General features: G+C 50.5%; 2 protein-coding genes across 2 annotated transcripts in view; both read right to left on the bottom strand.

Annotated features, from left to right (window-relative positions):
• Positions 1-24,521, bottom strand: part of CDK9 (cyclin dependent kinase 9) — a 75,447-nt gene extending 50,926 nt beyond the window's left edge. The window contains exon 1 of the mRNA XM_071766152.1: positions 24,503-24,521. Within this exon, the coding sequence (XP_071622253.1) occupies positions 24,503-24,514 (12 nt within the window). The 5' untranslated portion in view covers positions 24,515-24,521. The remainder of the gene's footprint in view (positions 1-24,502) is intronic.
• URM1 (ubiquitin related modifier 1) lies at positions 4,930-21,802 on the bottom strand. The gene is made up of 5 exons (XM_071765957.1): positions 21,696-21,802; positions 18,990-19,060; positions 6,979-7,060; positions 5,907-5,955; positions 4,930-5,176 (listed from the first exon to the last, which is right to left on the bottom strand). Exons 1-5 carry the CDS (start codon positions 21,728-21,730, stop codon positions 5,108-5,110), a joined length of 306 nt encoding a protein of 101 aa, XP_071622058.1. The 5' UTR covers positions 21,731-21,802; the 3' UTR covers positions 4,930-5,107.
• Positions 24,522-26,344: the final 1,823 nt, after the last annotated feature.

Below are 26,344 nucleotides of genomic sequence, written 5' to 3'. Positions count from 1 at the left end.
CCAGTGACCCCCCTCCTGTCCCCTCCCACCCACCCCGGCCCCCCGTGGTTCTACCCGGGGACCCCAGTGACACCCGAGGTGTTGGCAGGCAGCGGTGGGGTGAAGGCGGGGGACGGCCCCACGCTCAGCCCGTTTTTCATCCCGCGGCTGCGGGAACCCCCGGCAGTCAGGGCTGGGGGTCCCCGGGCAGGGTGAGGCAGGAGATGCCCCCGCTTCCCCGGCCGAAGCCCGCAGCTGCCGGCCTGGCAACTCGGTAATATTCATTAGGGGAAAACAATGGGCATTCTTTATCCCCAGCACTTTCCCTGCCGTAGGGGGCCGAGGTGGGGTGCAGGTGACCCCAAACCCTACGGGGAACCCAGGCTGTGCCACCCCCGCGGCAGCAGGACCGGGGGATCCCCGGGAAGGCCCGGGGAAGGGGGAAGGGGACCCCAGCTCCAGCCCTGCCCGGCAGCTCGGGGGGAACCCCCCAACCACGAGTGGGGCAACCCCAGCGGTCTGCGGGCCCCGGGAGCCGAGACCCCGAGGCAGGGCCCACCCCGGGCCCGGTTGAGTGTGGGGGCTCCGGGCCGGGCCGGGCCGGGGGCTGGGGTTTGGGAGCTGTGTCTTTAAGAGATGGCTGGCTCCAGGTTGCAGCTGCTGTTTCTGTGCTATAGAGACAGTGGAGATTCATTACTCCTAAAACACAATGGGCATTTATCACCCCGTGGTGTTATTCAAATCCAGTACCAATTGAAGGTCATCCCCATTCTTTTCTCGCCGGCTCTGCAACACATTTATTGTTGTGCCGTTCAACTAAAAGCCCTGCCCGGCCCCGGCGCAGCCCGCAGAGCCCCGGTGTGCGCATCCCTCCCGGGCGGATTTGGGACCCTCCCGGGTGGATACGGCGTGGAAGAAGGGAAGGGCAGAGCCGGGGCGGCTCGGCTGGGCTCGGGGCCGGCGGCAGGTGCAGCGGTGGCTCCGCCGTCCTGCCCCGCCGAGCCCCGGAGCCGCCCGCTCCGCCCCCGCGGGACGCACTTTCCGCGCCCCGTGGAAAGTCGGAGCCCCGCGGGCCGCCGGGGCGAGGGCGGCGGGGGCAGCCGGGGGTTCGCCGCCCACCCTTAGCCCTCCCCCGGGGAGACCGGACCGGCCCCGCCGCGGAGCTAAGCGGCCACCGGCACCGGCAGCGGCGGGGGAAGCGCCGGCAGCGGGCCGGGATTTTTTTTTTTTTCCCTGGCTGGAGAGGGGAGATTTGTTCCCAACTTCGTGGGAGCCGGTGAGAAGGGACTGGGGGAGAAGCCTGGATTTTCCCTCTTTTCCTTTTATTTTTATTAATTTTTTCCCCCCCCACTTGGGCATTAATACATTTCGGCGATTTTTCCAAAGTGCCCGAATTTTCAGGGCGATCCGTTAGGAACTGGCTAATTTTGCGAGGCAGCAGCGGCGGCGGCCGCAAGCGCGGGGGCCGGGGGTCGGTGCCCGCAGCTTCGCAGCATCCCCCCTGCCCAGCCCCGGGGCTGCCGGAGGCACCGAGCCCCGCCGGCGGCTGCCGTCCCCGGCCACCGAGCTCCCGCTCCACCGGGGACGCTCCGGAAGGGACGGATCGCTGGTTTTCGTTTGCTGGCTTTGCTTCTTTTCCTTTTCTTTTATTTTATTTTCTTTTTTTTTTTCTTTTTTTTTTTCCGTCTTTTTTTTCTTCTTCTTTTTTTTTTTTTTTTTTCTTTTTTTCGCTTGATGGTGGTTTATTTTTTCTCTGTTTTTCCTTTATTATTATTATTATTATTATTAATTTAATATGGCCTGAAATTTTTTTTTTCGGTGAGGGTAAGAAACGAGTTGATAAAATTAAACCCCTCGCGGTGCCATTCAATGGAAACCGGGCTGCGGAGCGCCGCGGCTGCGCTTGGAAACTTGTTGGGGCCGAAGAAGAGCCTGGGCAGGGCCGGGGAGCGGGCGGCGGCTGGGTGCCCCTGTGTCCTTGTTTTCCAGGCTCCAGCCGGATTCCCCCTTGGAAGATCCCGCGAGCTCGGGACGGGAATCTCCGCTCCTGATTGTCCAAACGCAATTCTTGTGCGATGGAGCCGTACGAACCAAGAATTGTGTCTGGACATCTGTAGCAGAGGTTTCAACTCCACCGGCCGGGCTGCAGGACGGTGATTTGGGGCGGAGGACGGAGGACGGAGCCTCCCCGGGGCACGGCGAGGTAACCGCTCACGGCTGCAGCCCGGGGAAGCCTTGGCGAGGATTTCAAAGGAATTAAAAATCAAACCCAGTGATGGTGGCTCCGTACCGCTCAGCGCGGCCCGGGTGGTTCAGTGCTAATGCGTCAAATACCAGCCGGGTGCTGACCGGGCCGGGCAGCCCAGGCTGGGCCGGTACCGGGCAGGGATGGAGCGGCCGAACCGGAGGCTCCAGCACTTCGCCAATGATGGAACCGAGCGCGGCGGCGGCGGGCGGGCGTCCCGGCCCTGCGGCTCCATCCCACTTTATCCTGCTGGTTTTTTTTTTTTTTAAATTATTATTTTTAAATTGCGTTTTAATTTAATTTAATTTATTTGGGCATGGGAGCGGCGGGGACCCCTCTGCAGGGGCCGTGGTCTCACTGGCCGGGACACCCTCGTCCTCCTTCTCCTGCCGCAGCCCCCGGCTCACCCGGGTACCCCGAAGCTGCGTCTGGTCTCTGCCAAGCCGGGAACCGGCCCCGGGCTCCCTCGGCCCAGGGCTGCGGGGATGGGCTGGCACCGGCTCGGAGAAGCCGCGGCTGTGCCGGAGCACCCCCAGGAGCCCCGGCCGGGGGGAAGGCTCGAACAGAGAGAGGCTTTATGGCTCCACACGCCAAGAGACTCAGCCGGGGCTGCCAAGGAAACCCAGGAGGAGGAGAAGCACTACAAGATCCGAGCAAAATCTCACCCAGAGCCTATCTAGGACAAAGCTGGAGGCAGAGAATGTTTTAAAAGGCTTTTATTGCAGAAACTTTTTTTTTTCTGTTACAGGATTTTGTTGTACCCCTCTTCTCCCCTCCCCTTGGCTTTCCTCATCTTCCCATTTCTACCTTTTCTAGCAATGATTGGCAGCTTTTACTACAGCAGCAGCTCAGCCATCCGAGTGTACCTGTGTTAGCAAGGGGAATAACACCTCCCGGGGAAGGAACTCACCCTGTCTGAGCAAACAACTGGGGGGGATGAGAACAGACAAGCCCAGCCTAAGGCAAACACAGCGCAGAGGAGGGCAGGCAGCAGCACTGAAGATGATGAACCTGCCTCCTCCCAACTTGGGTTTGAGTCCACTTCCAGCTGCAGGCCGTGCAGGTTCGTTGTTTTTCAGCCAGCTCCAAGAATCATCACCTGGAATCTTCCCTCTGCTCCCCGGGCCTGGCAAAGCTCATGGCTGTGAACTCAGGACAGAGAAGAGCCTTGGGCCTGCCCGTGCCATTTACAAACACGCTGGACTCGAGTCGCTGCGGCTGGATTTGGACGAGGCTGAATATCGGTTGGTTACCAGCAGTGGGCTCTGAAGTGGGGGCTCTGAAGTGGGGGTTCTGAAGTGGGGGTTTCTCTGATGCAGGCACAGCATAGCCCGTGGGTATGTTTAGCAAGGCAGGCTGTGGTGGGGAAAATGTGAGAGGAGTCACCGGAGAAGTCAGGCAGGGGAACTGCTCATTGGAATTCCTTCCCTGACGGATGGAGCGACTCCTCTGTCTCTCTCGAGCAGGGGATGGGGAAGGCTCCTGGGGGTGCCCCCAGGCCAAGCTACCTGAGGGCTGGTGCACCGAGCTGCTCCCCAGCAGCTCCTGGAGAGCAGAGCAGGGGTGGGCAGGAGGTGGTGCAGACTGAGCTTACAGCCAACCCTCGGGCAGAGCCACTGCTCACCGGGGACCACCGGGCTCTGCCGGAGCCAACCCAAAACACAGGTGAGCAGGGCAGGGGGAGTGCAGGAAGGGCCACCCTGCCTGGATGCTCCTGGAAGCTCACGTAGCATGTTCCAGACCTGTGGTGACAATGCTATCTTCCCTGACCCCTTCCCTCTGCTCTCACCGTGGCCTCCCAGCTGGCAGGCAGGCCGGTTCCTGTCCCAGGAAACTTCTGGAAAGCAAAGAGCACCCATGCGCGAGCAGAGCCACACACACCCACTTCTGCCGCACCTACAGGACTTCCTCAGGGTGTGCAGTAAGAAGCCTCCCCCTCCCACTAAGGAAAAGGGTTAAAATCCATGGGTTTTCTTCCCTGGGTCTCTGCCTTTAACTGTTAATCTCCAGCCTCAGCCCTTTCCTGGCCAGGCTGCAGCAAACGCAGCTTCCCATCACTCCCCACCTGCACAGAACACAGGGAAAGCTGATCAATTCTGTCCATCACAGTGACAGAAAGATAATTTGCTGCCCTTATCACTCTCTGCTGTCTCAGGCCAGGCAAAGGTTTGTTTCCCCTCCAAACAAATGGTTATAAATTGACATTGTTTGTGGGCTAGTAATTCACACTGCCTCAGCTCAGGTGTGAACGAGGCATAAGGCATCAGAAAAACAAACCAAAAAAAGCCTGTATCTCTCCTACATCCCAAAAATAAATATCATGACAAGTAGAAAGCCACTACAGAGGGCTCTGTAATGTCTGCCACCTTTGGAGAAAAACTAGTAAAGTTACCTTTTGTTTCTTTGCACTTCATGTCTTGCCCTTCCCTGATCATCCCTGTGGCTGGTGCAGACTGAACCAGCACCAAGTATTGTGTTAAAAAAATCCCAGTTCCAAGCAGCCCACCCTTGCCCCAAAGCAGGCCCAAGTCCCCCAGAACACCTCACTGTCTACCAAGCCACATCATCCTTCTCGAGGTTCAGCAACCCCTCTTCCTCCCATCACAGAAAAACAGAGTCCCACATGTTGCAGGTGCTCCCTGCTCTTTAGGGTACCTGGAAGTGCAGTCAGGAGAGGTGAAATGAGGACCAAAAGATGGATGGTGTTGTGGTGAACAGCAGGCTGCATGCTGGCAGGGCTTTATTTGGATGGCTAGTAAGGAATGAAGCCAGTGGGAAGATGAAGACAGGGCACACAAAGTTCAAGAGAGTTTGGGTGGGTTCATGTTCTTCATTTTTTTTGCCCAGGGGTTTGGATTTACATCCTCTTGTTTTCCCAGGAATTCACCCGCCGTGCAGTGTCGAGATGAAGAGCACATTATCCTGGTCCTGGAGTTTATAATCCAGCTCACCCTGCAGGCCCAGAAAAAAAAAAACAAAAAAAGTTTAAATGTCATTTCCAAATACTAGCTGCAAAGAGAAAACATGAAAAAGATGGTGAGTGTTAGGGAGAGCAGAAGGGGCCAGACTGATGTTTTCATCCTAACAGAAGCAAAGGTGAGAGATCAGACAAGGTGCTGATGCTCAATTACCTCACTCCTCCTTATCCCACTCTTCCTTATCCCACTCTGCTTTTTGGAGCAGGGTTTTGAAGGAACAGTTGGCTCTCTGAGTTAGGGGCTGCTTGCTGTTTAGCACAGCTCTGGGCTGGCAAGGGAAGATACTCAGCAGTCGCCTGTTTGGGCAGAAATCTCTCCAGGGCTGCCTTCACCTGAGATGGCACCACCTTCCCCTGGCCAGGGGGTCTGCTTGGGGCTGGGACCCCAGGCTGTGACTCCCCCTGCATGGGGGTGACCTGCCAAAAGCTGTAGGTGTGAAGCCCATTGTCAGAGGCCAGGGGACATGGGTGATCTCCCCTCAGACACTGGCTGGCTGACGAGACTCAGCAGCTTACAGAAAGGCTCCAGACTTCTGAACAGCCACAGTACAATAACAAGGAGAGAGATCCCAGCCTGCCCCTTCCCCCCTCAAATATGAGATGCTTTGCCTGGGGCAAGAATCAGAAATAACTTCTCTGAGAGCAACCACAGAACAGACAGAGCAATATTTCCAACAAAGAAAGTCAAACTGAAGGAGTACAGACCATTAGTTCCCAGTCTGCATCGTTGATGAGCACCAAAATTCCTGGCCTCCTGCAGAAGGAGAGAGAACAATTAGGATACAGGGCTGCTAAAAAGCCTCACCCATAGTTAAGAAGGGATGTTACAGCACAGATCACAAGCTGACTGCCTGTAAGGCCAAAGAGAAAAAGGAATCCTAGCACGGAGGTGGAACAGGTACAGTCTATGCCCTTTCTACATCAAATAAAGGGGAAGCAGGAGCAATCCCAGAGCTCATTTGAATCAAAATGCACCATTCCTGAGGATGCTCTGAGATGACTACATTGGCTACATTTCCCTAGCATGTAGAAAAGCCAGGTAATTAAATCCCACACACTACAGCAGAGCACAGAGTGCTCGATGTGAAGGTAGGGGAAACCTACTCTGCTGCCCCTTCCCAAGGCAGCAAACACCCAGGATCCACTCCCAGCCCCTGATTACAGGCAAAGGGATTCCCCCTCTTTGATCTTCAGTGTCCTGCAATTGTCTCTCCTGTTACTAGGGGACCTGGCACAGGATTCAGCTCACAAAGATCCGTGACGAATGCTAAACACCCCCAGCGCCCCCCCGCAGGCAGGGATGGTTTGCACAGCTCACTCTGCTCCATTTCTCTTGGCTCTTTTTTTTTTTTTTTCTTTTCCCTCCATGAGGTTGGCCCCATTTTGACAATAAAAATACATTTCCCAGAAGAATTATTTGTTGGCATTTCTCCGAGTGACTGCTTTAGTCCCAGTGATGTCAGCAGGGAACGGACAGACCTGCTAAAACTCCTGGAATTGAGGGTACATGCCCTGTGCTGCTCCAGGTGACACAGAGAGAAAGCACACCTGGCCCTGCCTCCTGTCTAAGGTTCAAATTGTCAAACATTTGGGGTGAGGGCTGCAAAAGACAGACACATGGAACAGGGTGAGGTGGAGTGTGGGACACCCCTCCCATTACCACTTTAGCAAATCCTGTATTTTCATGGTCATTAACCTGCTTCTTGCAATGGGAAGAACATATCCCAAACCATGAGGATCAGCAGGGAAACACAGGATTCACAGCAGCTGTACTTACACAGATTCCCCTTGCATAAATAATTCTGGTCGTTCTTTCAACAGATTCTGTTTGATCCACTTCAGCAGGTTTCTGATATCCCCTGAAAGGAGAAAGGAGAGCAGTTTACAAACCAGCTGACACCAAGTGATTGTTTATCCACACAAGAGTAGACGAGGAACACACAGGGTGGAGGGGGAGAGCTGCAAATCTCCAGTCAAAGGAGCCACCCAACAGGACTGTCCCTCCCCAGCCCTGCCCCAGGGGACCCCAGGCTTTGGCAGAAGAGGTTTCCCACAGAACACACACCCCACAAAGACTGAGAGCAGTTGATGCTGAAGCACCAATCCAGCAGGAGACCCACGATGCTTATTCACACATTCCAAGCTCTGAACGTGCCCTTATCATCTCACAAACTGATGTTTAACTGATGTGTATGTTAATTAGATTTTAAAAGTCCAAGCAAGAAAGCCTAAGAACCTGCAAAGAGTGAAGGGAGACACTCTTGGTACCAAATCCAGCACGAGTTCTGGGACACAAACGTGTACATAACCATGCACTAAACACAGACGCAGGCACCAGCCCCCCTGGCTATTTTGGGCTTGCAGCATCCCTCAGCATCACACCTGATGCCGTGGAGTGTTCCCCATGCCGTGCCTGCTCCCTCCCTCTACTCTTTGTGCTTATAGCTGCTTTATTAAAGCTCAGCCTTTATCTTTCCATTTCAGTAGGTGACAGGAAGGATTTGTCTTCATGTAAAAGGAGGAGGAGACAGTGCTGGCGGGTTTTTATAGTATCAATTTTACTTTGTGAGGCAAAAACAATTTCTTTAGTGATAGCATCAGTTAATTTCCTATTGGAGAGGTGAGAAGCGATGGGGTGGGGGGGAATAATCCCTTACAGGGTTTAGAGAAGCTGACAAATTGCAATGTGGAGTTCTCCTGCTTTTGCTTCTATATTTCACTGTTCCACAAACCACTTCATCATTCTGAATCCACAATCAGTTATTCTCCCGGGGCTCCTTTAAACAGCCTTTTGAAAGCCCCCAAAGAGTTTTGTTTGTCTTTGAGGAGCGAGGAAGCTTTCCAAAGGCACAAATCTGCCAGCCAGGGCTGGAGCCCTGCTCACTGGATGAGCAGGGATGGGTTTCCACATCTTCCTCACGTGTGGTAATCTCGTCATACTCAGGGGAACCTTTCTGCATGTACCTCTCCAAGCTAAAATCAAACTCTGTGTACGATTCCCCATCTGTTTGCTTCACGACCAGCAAAAAATAAATGCACTTGTAGCAGCTTGGTTCAGCCCCTGCCTTATCTCAGGACTTTATGGGATCACGGATGTTACCCCGGGCAGACCTGGGATTCTTCCAAATAATGTTACCCTCATCACTTCTGTCACCGCAAGGATGAACAGCTCTGGTGTAGGCAGGTGCACATCAACTAGAGGATGGGGACATGTCCATCTGTAGCAGATGGGGGCCTCTTTTAGCAGGGAAGGGGGGAGGGGGATGCTCTGAGATTCCCTCTGTTTCCCCCATTGGTTTCCTAGGGCATTGCTGCCTCTGGATGACAGCCTGCACACTGCGGGGCTGCCCGGAGCACGACAGGTATTGCTGCCTCCGAGCACTGTGTTGCTCTTATCAGGGCAAAAAGAGCCACTTCAGACTGCCCAGTGAGCTGGATCACCTGCCTGGGGCTGACCCACCACTCCCTTGTGATGATAAGAGCACAGAATAGATCATTTTCTGCCACTATCCCAGCAACGTGCACCGGGGGGTGGTGAGCCCTGCTCAGAAGGTACAGACAGACCACGGCGGTCAGTCAGCTGCCAGAACAAGAGTTCACTATATTTGCCTTCCCCTGAAAAATGCTGCTGCAACGTAAAGCCCTCAGGACCTCACACCCAAGCAGCTCCTGCTCTCCATCACCAAGAAATGAAAGCTGGAGAGGAAGAAAGATGGAGAGGAGCCTTCAGGAGGAGAAGGAGGGGGGGGTGAGGAGGGGACACCAGCCCCACCGTAGCAACGCCCGCGAGCTGTTTCATATTTATGCATTTGCAGCAGGGCACACAACAATGAGCTGTGCCATATACCATTCTCCTTGGGTGGAATAAGCAGCCCTTTCCTCTGGGACCTTTCAGGAGAGATCATTTCAACAGAAACACGCTGCACCAGCTGGATAAAAGACAGCCACCTAGCAGCAGCCTGGACGAAGGGGCGAGAGGACTGATTTATTCCAGGCTGTGCTGGTAGACTCCCTCACCCCTATCCCTTCCATAATAAATGTTATTTTCAGCCCCACCTGAGCCTACATCCATTTACGCCTCCCCAGATACCGAAGAATTTAGATAGTAGGAAAAAAAACCAAACCATACCCCTGTGCATGCCTGGAGCTTCCCCACTCCAAACATCCACAAAAACCAAGACCCTGTCTCCACAGCCAACCTTAGCACATCATAATTTTGGCTGCTTTCTTAGCGTTATATTCCAACACCTCCCCCCCCCTTCACACCTCTACATTCTATACACCAATATTACTAGAACAAATCAATTATAAAGGATGAGAAAAGACCAGAGCCACACCAAAGCCATCTCTCCAAGAGCAGGATATCGAAAAGGAAGGAGATGACTTCCATTGCAAGCGGTCTGGGGAGAAGCCATCTTGCAGCTCAGTGCCTGGAACAGCAATCCTGATCAACAGCTCAGGACTCCCTGTGTAATCATGATGGAAATAATAAGCAGTAAATTACAGCACAACTGCTTATCTCTTACTGTTGACATACGTAGCATTCCTAAGACATTTTCTTTCTGGTACTACGCTACAGGGTCTAACAAGTTCCCAGCTCCCTGGGCTGAGGATTTGCTGTGCAAACAGCAGGTCCTCCACACATTTCATACAAGGAGGGGAAAAAAAAAAACTCCACCTGGCAGGCATGGCATCTGCTGACAAATTAAACAGTCACTGTGAGGCAGCAATTTTGCACTGGTGCTGGTTCTCAAGCTGGTCCCCATCACGGGAGAGAGGCAAGCACTACGTGCAGGAGCACAATTGCACCATGTGTGCTGCCACTTGGCTGCAAAAGCACCCGTGCATTTTGTCCCAGCAGTGAGGTTCAGGGCAGAGCTGAGACCATGAAGTGTTTCACTCCCACATCATCAACTCCAGCCCAACTCATCCCAGCAATGATTATTTTTATCATTGCTGCACAGTCTCAGTGAAATCCTTTTAGTAGCCTGCTCCGTTTCATACGCAGCAAACAAACATCCACACTGAAAATTCCACCCCAGTTACTGTTAAATGTCCTCAGCACTGGAAGCATCAGCAGAGAAGCCAGAGAGGACTGGCCAAGGAAGATGAAATATTCTCAAACTGCAAAGGAGGGGCTGAAGCACATGGTAGGAAAACCCTGTCTAGTTTGTACACAGAGACATCCTCTGTTGCCTGTGCTAACAGTATATCAAACCTCCCCAAATTATCAGGAAAAATAATCTGAAGTTAATTACAAAAAAAGGAAAAAAAAAAAAAGAAAAACCGACAAATGTTTGAGAAAACTGCTTAGTTCAAGTGCACAGATGGGAGCTCAAATCCACAATACATGCATAAAACAAATCACCCAGTGAAACACACAGCTCAGGGAAATGAAGTGTGTGCTTGCAGTGACACAAAGTCATTGGCTTGTCACACAAGCGGACAGGATACAAAAACTGCAGCAAGTGTGCACACAAAAACCCAACAGTGCCGGCTCATTTTCAGCCCAGCTGCATCATAAACACTCCTGGTTGTGGCAGACAGAACTGCACAGTCTGCTCGATCCTCTTGTGTATCCTCCAAGGCCTGATCTTCTGCATTACCAACTGTTCCTTGATGAAGAATCTGCTGAGCTTCCTCTGCAAGAGAAATGCGTCTAAGGCTCCATTTTAGCACTGCCTGGAACAAGGGCTTGGGTTCATTTGCACCCTCAAAACCAGGGCTGGGATCCATAGATCTTTCCCAGCTCAATAAAACCTCCTGGGCCTGACAGATTCATCAGTGATAACTCAGCAAAGGGAGCGCTTGCTGTCTGCAGAGAGGAAGCAGGTGCCTCAAGTAAGAGACACCAAGCTGGGTGTTGCACTAGAAGGATCTTGCACCAAACTGATAAATGTGCAGAAACACAGCAGGATTTTGCACAGCCCTAATACCAGCTGACAGGGACAGGCAGCACTCAGCTCCCTGGCAGACTCACACACAGACCAACACCTCCATGTCCTGCCTGCCTTAGAACCCACATACAAACAGGCAGAAAGCTCACCATGGCCTTGAAAAGCACCCACAGGGTGTAATTACACTCACATTCTCACCTTGGCTGTAGAACTGGGAGCTTATTTCAGGGAAATAGGGGAACCCTATAATGGCTGAACCATGAAAAATTCCCTTCTGGTCTGCAATAAATAAGATCTATGCAGCATTGGTCACTAAGGGGTCAGTGCTGCAAGAGCACAGCACTTTACTGGGCTGCCTTGTGGATACCTCCCCGTGGGGTACCATTTCTTTGACCCAGAATAAGATCATTTATCATACTGACCATGGCTGAGCTCCAATTTGCTGAGGTCACTAACTCTGGACGAGCACTGCTCCACCCACATTCTCAGCCACTGGCCTGTAACCATGACAAAGCCCCTTCCCTGCAGCTCCTCTGCCATTATTCCCCCTGCCTGCATGGAAATGTATGGAAAAACGATTTGTATTCACTTTCCCCCACTTTAACAGATCGGTTTTTAAAACAGACCAGCTCCTGATACCTGCCACCCCTCCAGGTAAATGCCTGCTCCCTGATTTTGAACCTGACAGCCCTCAGGAATCTCCTCTCCAGAAGAGGTTGTTACAAAACCTGACCTAGGGGATCCCTTGGACTCCTCCAGCCTCCCATCTGATATGCAAATCCTCCACTGAAGCAGAGGATGGAGTGCCACACTCTGCAGAAGAAGACTTGGAATAACTGATACAAATGGAGTCACAGGCAAATGGGTTTGGTACTGTGCAGAGTGAGCAGCAAGGAAAAATTCTGCAGATGAGAAAAATCCATTTTGTCTGACAAGTGTACAAGCCAGTCCTGCCACGTGCTGGAGTGGGCAGTGATTTAAGTACTCGGGAAAAAATTAGGGGGTAACTATAGCTAAACATAAGAGAATCCAAATCAGTGCTCTCATCTGTTCTTGTCTGCTACAAACAAACACCAAGGTCTTGGCTTCTCTAATTTATAATTGGGTTATGACATCTTTTTCTCACTTCTCAGGCAGGAGAGCAATGCTCTTCTCCATTTCCTTGTGTTCCCACAAGGTGAAGGAATCACAGGAGTCTTTCACAGCTCTCCTGTAAGCAGCAAAGACTCAGCCATCACCCACCCAGCAATTCTCAGCACTGAGATTTTAATCACAGCTCTCATGAGCAGGAAAGGAGCTGCTTGGCATCTTCCACTCCCTGGCAGGAGAACACAAGTTCAAGGGATCTCCAATACTACTTGGTAGCCAGCAGCAAGCCTCCAGATCCATCAGCTCCCATAACAAAAAAAAAAGTAGCTCTGAGCTGATCCTCGGGGTAAACCTAATCCCTACTCATTTCCAAAGTCAGAGCATCTAATCCCACAACACCCAATGCTATTGTCACTTCAGGCTCCTAAATAAATGCCACTGCACCAAACTGTCTCTTTTAATTAGGATCACAGATCACTACTGCTGACCCAGGGCCTTGCCTCTCGTTCAAAATTGTCAAAGGAAGGGACCAAAAGAGTCTCAAAGACTGTTGCACTGGCAGTGAGGTGCCAGACTGGGACTCACAGACATTAAAAACAAAATCTCCTTAACAGAGACTGTGATTTTATATCTCTGCCAGTGCAGAATTATCCTCAAAAAAAGACTATCCAGAGTCCTGCCTGCTCTGATTTTAAGATGCTTGAGCAATGTAGACCTGTACCAAACCCCAAGGAGACTGTGCCATGGTCTGATAGTTTTTGCAGTCAGGAATCTTCTGCTAATGCACCAAACTCCCATTTCTTCATCCCTCCCTATCAATCTATGCTAGGTGATACTGCATCACCCTGGCTATAATCTGTCCTTCCCAGTGATAAAGGAGATATCCCACCTCATCACTTTTCCATTCATTCATCCTGCTTAACCTTGAATGTTGCTGGTTAATTTTTTTTTTTTTTTTTTTAGCTGCTCAGGAAGACAATTCAGAGAATGCATTACAAACCATGGACGTGAAGCACAGCCAAAACCCATAAAACTGAAATTTCCTCTCTCCTCTTTTCCCAGCTTCTGGGTTTTGTGTGCCTGCACACACACTGAGGGTTAAAAAGGAAAACCTGATCTCTATCACAAAGCACTCCAGACAAAGGTGGCTGCTCCTGCCAGCATGCAGAGGGATTCCCCAGCAGCCTGGCACTGCCCTGCAGCAGCCAGCCTGGCCGAGGGAATCCCCTGGGCTGGGCTCTCCCTGGCACTGCCAGCTGGATCAGAAAATGCCTTGAAGTCAATTCCTTGCCCCCCTCCCAGCCTGGCTGGTGGCTGGAGTCCCCTCTGGCTGCTGGATGAGTCAGTGTCTCAGCTCAGTAACTGCCACGATTTTTATTCCTCTAAATACAGAAATCGTGCAGAGTCCAGTTCTCATCTCTCACTTCCAGGCTCGAATCTTCTTTGCTGTTATTAGACTTTCATACACAGCAAGCACCATTAAACCAATTCCTGCCCACCCAACCCAGCCACCCCCACAGATACTCCAAGCCTCTCAGTCTTACTTGAAAGGGGAAAAGAAAGGGCCAGTGAGATGATCAGGGTGGAGGAGAGGGGGGTAAGATTTACAAGTGAATGGAGGTAAGAATGGAGCAGTTTGTGGGATAAAGGGGCTGCAGAGGGAGCTTTACAGATGTGCAGAGGGACGGCGGCTCATTGTTTAATTAAGCAGAAAGTGGCTCTTTTGAAAAGCAATTTTGCACAGGAGCTCTGAGCTCAGCAAACAACTCCTGCGAGTGAGGGCAAGAGGAGAAAGGAACAGCTGGCCCGGAGCCGTGTGAACCGCATGCTAAGCGGTTTAAAGGGCCCGGATCCTCCTCCCCAGCCCTGCTCCGCTGCCACCCTCTGAACAGCGCTGTCAGCACCGCAAATCCCACCGAGAGAAAAGAGGGAGCGGGGAGGGGGGGGGCTGGAACCGAAAGGTTATCCTGCTAGGTGTCTGCACTGCAATACAGCGGCTGGGAAGGAGGGTGGAACAGCCAGGCTTTGTTGTCCCAGGGATTTGGTCACACACAAGAGATGGTTTCTCGGTGCCTGGGAAGCTCCTTTCACAATGAGTCGGGATGAGCTGACGCGCTGAGGAGGCTCCGCGACCTCCCGGGATTGCGCAGGGACATCTCCTGCAAGGGCACGGATTCCTCCCTCCCTTCCCTCTGAAGGATTCGTCCCTTGAGCAGAGGGGACGTGTGGCTTTGCTGGGAGGGTCACCCAAAGCTGGGGACCTCGCTGTGGCTGCCACGGCCACAGGGACCCCTCCACCCTGTTCCTGCTGCCCCCCAGCATCCCACCCGGCTCCCGGTGCTGCAAACCGAGCAGCCAGGAGCCAGGGCTGAGCTAGAGCAGCCTGAGGTCTCACCCTGAGCATCCCACCGAGCCCCTTTTCCTTGCCAGGCAATGTGTAATTACCTGCCTGAGAGAGATGCACAAGCAGGGGAATAACCCCAGAGTTCTTTAAGACCTGTGAGCACCCACACACCCTGGTTAAAAAGAGCTGACTGCATGAAATTCCACAGAGCTCTGGGGTTTGGGGTTTTTTTAAATCATTCTTCTAATAAGTCTCTGCGTTACCAAATGTATTTTTATTCTTTTCTTTAGAGCCAGTTTTAAAATGCTAGAAATAATAAACAGAGCAATAAAAGCATTCCAGAATAGTAATAACTTAACTCCAACCTGGCACCTAGCAATAGCTAGGGCATTTTTACAGATGCCAGTGCAACTCTGGATTTTACACTTTGTTATGGCATCACTCCCCAGACAACTTCAAACACATGCTGTAATTTTGAAGCCACTCTGCCAGTAACACAGGTTTGAGCTCTCGAGATCCCCAGGCTCTTCTCTGAGAAGATGAATGCTCCCAGCTCCCCAGCAGTCCTCCATGCTGTGCAGAACAAGGCCCCTGGATAGCAAAGCTCTTGAGGAGCATGGTCTGCTCTTCTTGATGGAGATTTAACTTAAGCAGCACTTGGCAGATTATTTTAATTTTCCCTCTAAAAAATCTGATTAGCATCAAGCTTTTTTTCCCTGGGGTTTTGGTAAAGGGAAACCACAAACAATTACCAAAACACACAGATTAAAAGTTTATCCTTCCAGACTTGTAAGTGCCAAAACACACAGTGAATTCTTGATTATCCCAGAAGGTCACAGTGATCACTGCTGAAACTGGCCACTGCTGCTCAAAAAGAACAAATCCCATCACTGAAACCACAGGAGAAGTTGGAATTTGAAAGCCTGGACCTGCAGCTGATCAGCCTGCAGCACAACTGCCAAAGACTTCACAAACAGCCCCAACCTCTGGATGCAACACCCAGCAAGAGAGCACAGCAGAGAGGTTTTGCAAACCCTCTTCATCAGCACGATGCTGCTGAGCTAAACCTGACATGCCTACAAGGGTTAAAGAATGCCAGTGACTTCCCACCCCTCCACCAGAATGCATGAAACTCGAATGGCCATAGACAAATCCACCACTGTGAGTCCCAGGGAGATGGAGGAAGGAGCTCCGGCACCACTTGCAGAGCAGTCATACAATGATCTATTTGATTACTGAAGCACTTGGTTAAATTACTGTGGCTTGTTTCAGGAGGAAGCTGCCAAATACATTTTCAGTTTTTAATTTAGGGTTTCTCTCTTTTATGCTCCATTGTCTCTAACAGCCTCTTAGATGCCTGAAAATAAAGTTGATTTCCCTGCCAATTTAATCCTCTCTCCATGTGACAAATATCGTTATTCCCCCAGCTGCTTTCTCCCACACACACTGTTTTCATGCAGAATAAACCAACAGGGCATTGATGCCTTCAGATCCTCCAACAGCATTATCAATGGGCTCATCAAAAGAGCCAGCAGAACAGGACAGGTTTCTTGTCTAACTCGAGGTCTTCTTCCTGCAGCAGCTCTAAAGATGACACAGTCCTGCCCAAAGCGTGGTGTCTGTGACTCTGCCTGTCCTACAGCTGCCTCACACCTCTCCAAGTTCCTCCTCAGCAGCAGCTTCAACACACAGGCTAAGACAGATCCTCTCTGGAAATACAGAGCTGTAGTTTTACAGACATTAGGACAAAAAAAGCCCCTTGGATAATAAAAATAGGTCCTGCGACACTGCTGCACCCCTTGTGGCTTGTTCTTGGCCCATTTGCAGCTTCCTTCCTCCTGCCTTTCCTATTCCCTCCAGGAGCCCATCTCCAGGCATCAGAAAAGGACAGGGAATCAAACCCTTTTGAAAATGTTAAGAGGATCTGGAACCCACCTACTTCCCACCCAGTGCAGTTACCAGGAAAAAGGAAACACCCCATTAAAAATTTGCTCAGACAACATTGCTGTCACTGCCCTTGTCAACTGTGGAGCACAGCTTGTTTTATTCACATCAATATTTATAGATATTTCTTCAAGTAATTTTCTACCTCTCCTCCCCTCTAGGATATATATAAAAATGCCTAAACAATTAAAATATAGCTGGGTCTGACATCCCAGAGAGAAGGAGCTGCTCTGCAAAAAGGAGGACAAAGACAAAAATAACCTAGAAAGAAAGGAAGAGTGGGTAAGAGAGGCCAAAATGGCCAAAAATAAGCTTGATGGCTAATGAAATTAGTTAAAACGGGGCTAGAAGTGCAGTCTTCAAGTGGTGTTCATACTACAGATCTTTCCCCAGAGTATTAAGTGATGGACATGCAGGGTAAGGTAAGCAACAGGATTCACTGTGGAGAACTCAGCTATTTGATTTCTCTAACCATTGTAATTCTGGCTGCACAAGGGCAGCAGGGAACATGCTATATATATCTTTATTTACCCAGAGGTAGGTGAATTAAATTTTCTTAATGGGAATGAAGAAAACACAGGGCATTAGGAACAATATAAATTTGCAAGAATTTATGAAATTTCCAATTTACTTGTTTCTAATACATTTCTACTGATTCCTCAACACTACACCATAATTTTTATCTGGAAACACCATGAGGGGTGCCTCTAGCAATCCTTTACTGACAGACATTAACTCCACATCTGCCCATCTCACCCCTGTGCTGGCTATAAATGTGGCTATAGCAGAAGCATTGTGGATTGCAGCAGCTGAGGAGCTGCTCAACCAGATCAAAAACCAAAAACTGAAACCTCTTTGTCACTGAACACTCATGAAAAAAAGAGGCTGCTAAAACCAGGGGAGCTTGCAGCTGGGCACACTGTCTGTTCTGCCACTCCTGTTATGGGGATAGCAGCATCTGAAAAACAAGGCAGTGTGAAAAGCTGGGAGCAATAATGAGATGTCTGAATCTGGAATGAATCACTGAAGACCACGAGTTTCAACCTTGAGATTGAGACAGATCTCCAGGGAAAGGTTTATCCTTCAGGATAAACACAGCTCCCAGTGAAGTCTTCCCAGCAGCCTCAGGTGGATTGCATTAGGCCACGTACAACTGCACAGGGCTGGAAGAACCATTCTTTGGTATCAATACTCCCCTTCCCCTGGCAGAGATAAACATGCAATAACACCTTCCTGAGCATGGTTTGAACACCAGCAATGTGGTGGGTATCAGTGGGTATGTTAAATTTACAGAACACTGAAGAAAACAATGCTCTAGCCCCCAAGTTTATAAACCAACCAAATGAGTGTTTTGGCATTTCTTTACTATCTTCCATTTAAGGATCCTACGTGCTTCAAGTGTTGGAATGTAATGCCCAACTCTCCTGTGACACATGAAAGCATGACTACTACTTCACTAGCAACAGGGGGAAGTTTAGCAACACGACTAAACTCACAAAGCAAATCAGCATCAGGTCATGTTTCTGCATCTCTAGTCCCTGTCCTTACCCAGAAGATAACACCCCATTCCTGTGCTCCTATTTTATTTGAGCTACACATACTTATGTCCAAGCATCAAAAGCACCTCTCCCAACCTCTAATTACTTCCAGGCATGGCAAGAAGATTTCAGGCCTGAACGTTCACAGTACATAGATTGTGGTATTAACCATTCATGAGATATTAGTTGTGACCATTCCCTGGTGCTTTGTCTCACTTCAGTTTATAATCCCACCCTCAAACAGCAGGAAGCTTTGCTATCCAGCTGCCAGAACTCAAACCATACCTGGGGCAAAATGAGGTTGCAGCTGAAGTATGCACCACACGTGAGGAGAGAGAGGAGAGCTGGGGCAGCACTTCTCAGCACTGATATTGCCAACCACAAACCAGAGATCAGGACTCTTTGTCACAGGGACACTCGAGCTTTAGTTTAACAGCATCCCCACCAACATCACATTCCAGCACCAGCTTTGCTGTTTTCAACCACACAGTTAATATAAAACATTGCATGCACTTGGAAGCCAAATGAGTAGGTAAAGTACATTTTTGCTACGTTGCTATGCACAGCACATAACTATAAACACACACAAACGTGGCTGGAACCATGTGGAACGTGGAAACCTCAGGACAGGCAAGAAAAAACAAAGGAGAGAGGTTATTGGTGGCTTCAAGTATCAAGTAAGACAAACAAGGACTTGAGACTGCTGTCTGTCCAGGAGAAAGAAAACAAAGGTCTGAAGGAAGGACTCATTTCATAAGTGCTCAAAGGACAGGAGAGATGCTCACACTACTTCTGCTTGGTGTTTACTTTAGGACCAGCCATCACCTGCCAAGCTGTCTGATCCATAGCAGGGCTGAAAGTGCTTTCAGAACCCATCGATTCCTGCTGCCAGTTAATGAAACTGCTGCACAAACAACCCAGCTTTGTTCCAGTTGTTGTCATTCTTTCAAGTTATCCAACAGGTTCTAATACTCACAAGGCTCTGGTTGACAGGGCAAAGTCACCTGATGCTTTTTGACACCATCGAACAAGAGTTCTGCACCACCTCTGAAACAAAAACAACGAACCACTGAGATTTTGCTTTATTGTCAGAAGCAAGACAGCACAAAAGAGCCCATTTATACAGATGCCACAACAGAGAAAACAAATGACACAGACTATATTTAGCACAGGATTCTCTTTGTCTTTTTTTTTTCCTCCTCTCACAAACCACAAGCTCACAGGGGAAGTTGCCATCTCCCATCCCCAACACACACAGGAGGCTCCATCCTGGCCAGAACCCCAGGGTGCCAGGCAGTCTCTGAACAGAGCAGGGATCCCATCCCAAGGCACTCACAAACCACCCTGCAGTCCAGCCCAGTGCCTCTCCTCTCCCTGCAGCTGACATTCCAAGGGTGCCACAGCCTCACCTAACACTGCTCCTCCCAGCCTCAGGGCATTTTTTTTTTCACAAAACATGAGAATCCCTTGCATCCTGCTGGGGTGAACATTTCCCCTGCTTTCCACTTGTGAACAGGGTGAGGAAATAACTCGCAGGGAGTCCAGGAGCAAGTCAGCTGCAGGGCCAGCAGCCCTCGAGTTCTGGCAACCCCTTATTGATCTACTTACTACAAAGCATCCCCTCTGACTGGGAGAAGCAAGCAGAGCAAGCAGCCACGGTGACAAATTAGTGTAAAACTAAACAAAAACACAATTTTCCTACACTGAACAACCCTCTAAACATCCTTCTGATACTCCAAAGGTCCTGGGGGAACCAGCCTCAGGTGTCCCAGTGATGGCCTCTGCAAGCACCAGAGACCACACCTGAACAAAATGGGATTTAAGTTGGGTCCAGGTACCTCACACTTCCTGAGGCTCTTGGAAAATGTAATTAATTTTTTGTAACTGCAACTTACAAGCCTGAGGAAGTTCCTCACCTTTACTCCTTTTCTGGAAAAAAAAAAAACAAAAAACTTGTGAAAATGTTGAGCTTTACAAACACAATGCCTTTTCCTGATGTAAGGCCACAGCCCAAACACAGTCTTATTACAAAACTCTACCATGGGTAACAGAGGTAATAACACAATGCACAGGTAAGGCAGATGCTGCTCTAAGATGTGGGACACAGGAGCAGAAAACACAACCAGACTGAACAGAATGGCCAAAGTTTTAACAATCAGGAAACTCCTAAAAAGCTCAACTCAACTGATGCCCAACTGAGGCAGAAAGATGACCAAAAGGGCTATAATTGAGGCAAAATATTCTTCCAAATTAATTCTTTTGGAAAAATTTGCTTATGAAGTTACTTTATAGGAACATACTGGTGCCTTGCATCCCCTGGAAACCAACCCAATAAAGAGAAGTACTTAAAATAAATAATCCCTACCTAAAATATCAGCAAAAATACCTCCAGACATTACTGAGTTCCTTTAAATTGAATATCTAGAAATGCCACGCTAGGTTTTCTTGGCTCTGCAATGGAGGAGCACAACAGGACCCTTGTTATGCCCTCAGCAGCATTACTTATATGCAGCAGCTCTCCTAAAGAGCACTCTGTTGGTGCTCTCCCACCAGCTCACAAAAAATAGTTATCTGAAAATTGAAGCAGTGATTATTACCACGGGCTGAGATTCACGCGAGAGAACAAGCCCCAGCAATCATATGAAAAACATTTTTTTATGTAATGAAAACAAGGTCACACTTTGTTACAGTGGGAAATGTAGATTGCAAGATAAGGTCCTTCTGTGACGGGAGAGCTGTGGGGACCTCAGCTGCAGATTTGTACATAGAGAGCTCATTTATGCATTTCCAAGGGAAGCAAAAATGCATCTCACTCTTCTGGGAAAATTAGGAGGGTTACTGCAGCTGGAAGTGGGAAAGAATGAGGAAAGGGTTCTTCAGAAGAGCACTTAAAGGGTTATGGCATTTCTGTGTTGATGAAAGGGTGAGAAAAAGCAAATAAATGCTGGTCTTTTAGTTTCTGATAAAAGGAGGCTTTAACAAAGTAACACAAGTATTTCCCCAGACTCCCACCGTGGCAGAGGGCAATGCAAATCCTACAGCAAATCCTACAGCCACGGAGAGCTGAAAACCAAAACGCTACAAAGCAAGAACCTGGCAGTTTTAAACTGAAATAACTGGAACACAAAGCAAAGTGAGTGCACAGGTAGACACACACATAACACACACACACGTGTACACACACACAGAAAAAAAAAGACGAAAAACGAGTGGGAGGTTTTTATAAATAATTTTAATAATTAAAAAAAAATAATTTAAAGAAGGGTTAAAAGGAGCGGAAGGACAGGACTTGAAGCAGACGTTCACACGGCCAAAGGCGAGGCCCCGGCAGCCCGACCCCGCATCGCACCGCCCGGACAGCACCGAGGGCCAGGCCTGGCCAGAGCGCTGCGGGAAACAGTCCCAGCAGTGCCCGGCCCCTCCCGGCGGTACCTGCCCCCCGCCCTGGCTCCTCGGGGCGCCTATGCCCGCCACCCCGGACCGCAGCCCCGGGGCCCGTGACACCGGCGGCCGCCGGGCCCGGCCCAGCTCGTAGCCGCCCTCCAGGCCGCGCCCGACAGCCGCCCCGCCTCAGGGCCGCGGCCGCCTCACCCCGGGGCCAAGCCCAACCCCGCCCTACCCTCCTCCCGGGTTCCCAGCCCCCGCTGCTGCCCCAGGCCCCGCGGCCGCCGCCCGCGCTCACCCGAACTCCACCTGCAGCGACACGGGCGCCGCCATCTTGGCGGCAGCGGGCAGGAGGGGAAGGCGCGCCCGGGCCGCGCCGGAAGTGCCGAGCCGGCTTCCGGCCGCGCCGCGTTGCCCGGCAACGGCAGGAGGGGCGGGAGCGCGGGGGAGGCCCCGGGCCCCGAGGACTCGCCGGGGTCCCGCCGCCTCCCCGCGGCCTCGGTGGGGCCGAGCCTGGCCAGGAGGGTTGGCCTGGCCTGGGGAGAGACCAAGCCCTAACCCTGACCTGGGCGCAAGGTCTCCTCAGGGCTACTGGAAGGGAGGCCTGCGCCTCTAGAGGTGTTTGCCAGGTTCTTATGCCAGGAGATGCGATTTTAATATACCTATTTCTGCCTTAAGTTCACATCTTGCTGCACGCAGAGCCCTTTGTCACGTTGAGGATGCTCCTGCAGCCTGCAGCAGGCATTTCCCAATAAAAAGGCTAACACCACGTAAGATGGGCTGCTGCACATCGGAGGAGGCAGCAGCTCAGCATCCCCGTCTGCTCGGGGCAGCCTCTCCCAGCGAGTGCATCCCCACGGCAGCGGGCACCTTCCTCAGCACCGCGGCTCACATCTGTTCTGTCGCCTGTTTGTTTTCTGCTCCCTGTCCCCAGAGGGAGAAGCGGGCGGGATGCGGGCATGGTGGTGACAGCTGGGCTGTGCAACGGCACAGGCTCCTCTCCCCCAACACACCGAGCTGCAGTGGGCACTGCTGCTGGAAAAACCACAGCCCCTTAACCCTCTGCTCAGCGGAGAGGACGGGTTCAAAAAAAGGCATGGACACGGGAACACACGCAGGGAGAAATGTAATATATACGTGTGTACACCGTGCATTATGTGCAAGGGGCATAAATTCAACCCAGACAGATTGCTCTCTGTTTATGCTAACGGAGGTCAGAGTATGCCTAACCCCGAGAGCAGAAGGTGGTGGTGTTTGTAATGGCCTTTTGTTCTCAGAGGGGATCATTCTCCAGGCTGGGCCCCAGGAAAGGTCGGTCCCCAGCACAGATGAACGGCACCATCGCTGCCGGGGTGACGTGATGGCAGAGACACGAAGCTGTTGACCGTGGTCTTCATCCAAGAAGTCCAGATGGATTTTAAATATCTCTAAATCCTGAGGCTTTTGGGTGTCTCAGAGATACGGCTCAGGACGTTGAACTGATTGTACAGGAAACCAGCTGAGGAAAGGAGCCTTAGACAAAAATCTGTGCACTTCAGAAGTGACCAAAGTGCTCTATATAGAGAGGATCTGGTAATCTGGACTCCAGATCAGTGTTTGCAGTTATGGTTTTATATGAGCTATTATTCTTGCTTCCAGAAATAATTTCTGAGGCCAAATAGTAGGAGAATAGGCTCCTAAAGGAATCTTGGTTCCTGAGTTATAGAAAGACAACAAAACGTTACAGATTTAGTGTTAGTACTTTCCCAGAAAAGCAAAAAGAAACAAAAGAGACCAGTAATCATAAATACCAATTTGACTCATTCAAGCATTCAAGGCTGGCTACTGTTAACAATTGTCCTGGAAATACAGTCAGCAAGCACATGAGATACAGGGAATTTTTTTATGGACAATGTGTGCCCGGGAAGCAGAGTCAGAGGAGCAAGTCCTGTCTCTGTGCCAGGTGTCCAAATTAGAACATTGCAATTTCTCCAGCATATGCTTGGGGATGGGGAAAGCAAACACTTAACCTCTTCCAGAAAGAGTACTGCTGGAATTGTTCCATGTAAAGTGCTGTGAACATCGATGGGATTTGATAAATGGGTACATAAAGCAAAACTGGATAAAAATAAGGCTCCTGCCCTGAACGTGTGCCCTGGGTTTGGTTCACTGTAATGTTCCATCTTTCTAGTCAACCTCCAGCTTGTGTCACTGGGCTTTACTTCAGCTAAACCTCTCTTTTTATACTCCATTCTCTGGATATACTGGCAGGGCCAGCAATCCCCAGGGAGCTGTGGTGCTCACCCAGTGACATGGGGCAGGAGGCAGCTGACCAGGCTGCACCCCCATTTCCCCTCCTGCAAAGTCAACTGCACCAAACAATAGAACAGGTTGGATATTGCACCTGGCAATAAAGAGGGTTTAATTTCTTTTGTCTCGGTCCTGCCTTTTTTTTTTTTTTTTCTTTTTTCCTTTTTTATTTTTTCCCCTGCCATTTGCATGCTTTTCTCTCCCCTTGAGCGTGGCAGGGCCGTGCCTCCACCCCTCCACCGAGGGTTTCTTCTGGAGGCAGCGGTTTAGGTCACCATCACGTTTTACGAGGAAATGTAGTTTATAAATACAGCAGGAAGCATTTTATCAGAAGAGCCCCGAACTGACGATTCAATTATTTTTCAATAAAACATCGGGGGAATGCGCAAACAGCTGCTCGCATCCTTCCACACAGCAAGTCAAACTTCAAGGGGAACAATAGCTGGCGAAAGGGGAGCCATCGCGGAGGCGGTGACAATGGGTTTCCTTACTCGGGGGCTTTGTTTGATTTCCCCGTCTCAGTTTTGAACTCCCTCCGCCGGAGAAAGGCGAGGGGGCAGGACGAGGAGAGGGGGAAGCAGGCAGAGGGGAAGGAGGGTCAGTGGGAGTTAAAGCCTTTTGCAGCCTTTCTCTCCCATTCATGTGGTAATTGGGTGTCAAGCAGAGATCAGTAAGATGGAGCCCGGCCTCTGTGCCCGGGTTAAACTGCAGCAGAAAGAAAGCGGGAGCTGAACCGATGGAGGCCTGAATGTCATTAGGGCGGGAGGAAGCGGCTCTCCCCCAGGAGCCCTTCTGCCGGGGTGCGGGGCTGGGGGGGCCGCTTCCCATTCAGGGCATCCCTGAAAGCGGCCAGACAAAGCGGGAGGGCTGGAACAATGCCGCACCCCCGGCTCTACCTTCAATAGCCGGCTCTAAACAGGCGTTTAACCTTCAGAATAGCTGAAAGTGATACTCCAAGCTGAGGAGGTGGCTCGCCAGCCGCTGTTTGCCTCTTCCTGCGGCCGAGCTGGAGGCCACTTGGATGGGCGGAGGGGTGGAGGGGAGGCTCTTACCCACCCGGGCTTCCTCAGCCCTGCTGGCACGGTGCTGGGGTGTGCAGGGCCCCGGGTGGGTCATAGCAGGTGACACTTTCAGGGCAGGATCAGACTCCAACTCCTGCTCGAGCTGGGGAGATGCTCAAGTCCATGAAGAAGGTGCTCAGCACCCTCCAGGACAAGCACAGAGGAAGCCAGGGCCACACCAAAGAGGGGGGATGTAGCATAGCAGGGGTTGTATCCCCCTTCACAAGCCTGGGACCATTTGATGAGGGATCTGGGTAGATCTGGGCAATGAGCCCCTTGCCAAGCAGGGGGATGTCCCAGCCTTAGACAAAGCCACCATCTCCTGCCATTTCTGGTGTTGCCAGCCTGTACTGCATGACTCCAACAGCCCACAACTCTCCCAAACCCTGTCCTGGTATAGTTTTTTGCCTGTGGGTGGGATGTTTAATTAACCAGGAGAAAAAGAGAGTAAAACCCCAGGTTGTTTTGGAATTCACCACTGAAATAGGCCAGGCTTGAAAAGAGCAGAGCAGGACCTGTCTCCTGATTGCCAGCCATGCTGTGCAGGAGCTGAGCAGCAAACAGCCCTAAAGACATTTGCTTCCCTAGTGAAGCCGTTTTGCTTTAAGGAGGAAACCTGCTGTCCCTTCCCTTCCATGAACCAGATGACAAGACACAGACACCTTCCATAAACCATCATTTCAGTGGAATCCCCTCCAACACAGCCCCTCCAAACTCAAGGAGGAGAAGCCGACCCTGCCCCTGCTCCTGGTTATGCTGGAACTGCTCAGAGCAATCAAATATTTCCATTTCTAAAGAGTACACCAAAGGACAGGCTCATTTTTAGTCCAGAGTATTTTCTTCTTGCTGCTTAAAGGCAAAGCTACCTCACCAGCATGCAGAGGAGAAGGTGACTGTCATTGTTTGGGTAGACTCCAGCATTCCAAGAGTGGCAATAGAAGGCTCTGGAGAGATTCAGCATTAAAGATTGTCATGGACTTTCTCAGAAGCAGAAATAAATTTCACCCAGAAAGGTCTTGAGCAGTTTGCAAAGCCCTCGCCTGCATTTAGGCTAAAATACACACCAGTTTTGCATACCAAGCATGGCCCGAATGAGCTGGATCTTGAGCTTGAAAGAGGTGCTGATCAGAGAGAAAGTTGCAGCATTATTCTTCTTAATATTATTGTCACTGTCCAGGATGCAGGGTCTGGGAGAAGCAGTCATCTCCATGGTGAAAAGTACATTCAGTTTCTAAAGCTCTTTGGCTTTGCTTAAATTAACAGGTTAATAATAACCCAGGAAAGGATTTTAATGTTTTCTTAGCCTCATGTAAACAGCTTCTTAAATACTTTGATTAAAAAAGAGTAATGCCTCATAATTCACATACAGTACTTTTATCTATATACAGCTAAGCCAGACTTTCTGATCAAAGGAGAGAGATCAGTCTTGCAAGGTATCTCCAGCCATAGAAAGAGGATTCAATTAGCTTCTTCCTTAAAATTGCACAAGTAAAAATAAATTAAAAAAACCCAAACAGGCCATTACTAAGCACTGGCTGCTTCTTTCCGAACACCTCTCTGCTAGAAGGACTTTGTCCCAGCCTTGCTCTGAGGCTTG

Source organism: Heliangelus exortis, chromosome 22 (assembly GCF_036169615.1).
Source record: "Heliangelus exortis chromosome 22, bHelExo1.hap1, whole genome shotgun sequence".
Classification (NCBI taxonomy): Eukaryota; Metazoa; Chordata; class Aves; order Apodiformes; family Trochilidae; genus Heliangelus; species Heliangelus exortis.
Note: the sequence above shows the minus strand (reverse complement) of the source record. Positions and strands in the feature narration are given on the sequence as shown.

Coding starts and splice junctions, on each gene's coding strand:
- URM1 (XM_071765957.1), bottom strand. CDS start 21,730: ATGGCGGCGCCCGTGTCGCTGCAGGTGGAGTTCGG. Junction 5,956..6,978: donor TTTATGCAAGGGGAATCTGT/GTAAGTACAGCT, acceptor CTCCTTCTGCAG/GAGGCCAGGAATTTTGGTGC. Junction 5,177..5,906: donor ATGCAGACTGGGAACTAATG/GTCTGTACTCCT, acceptor CTGGGCCTGCAG/GGTGAGCTGGATTATAAACT.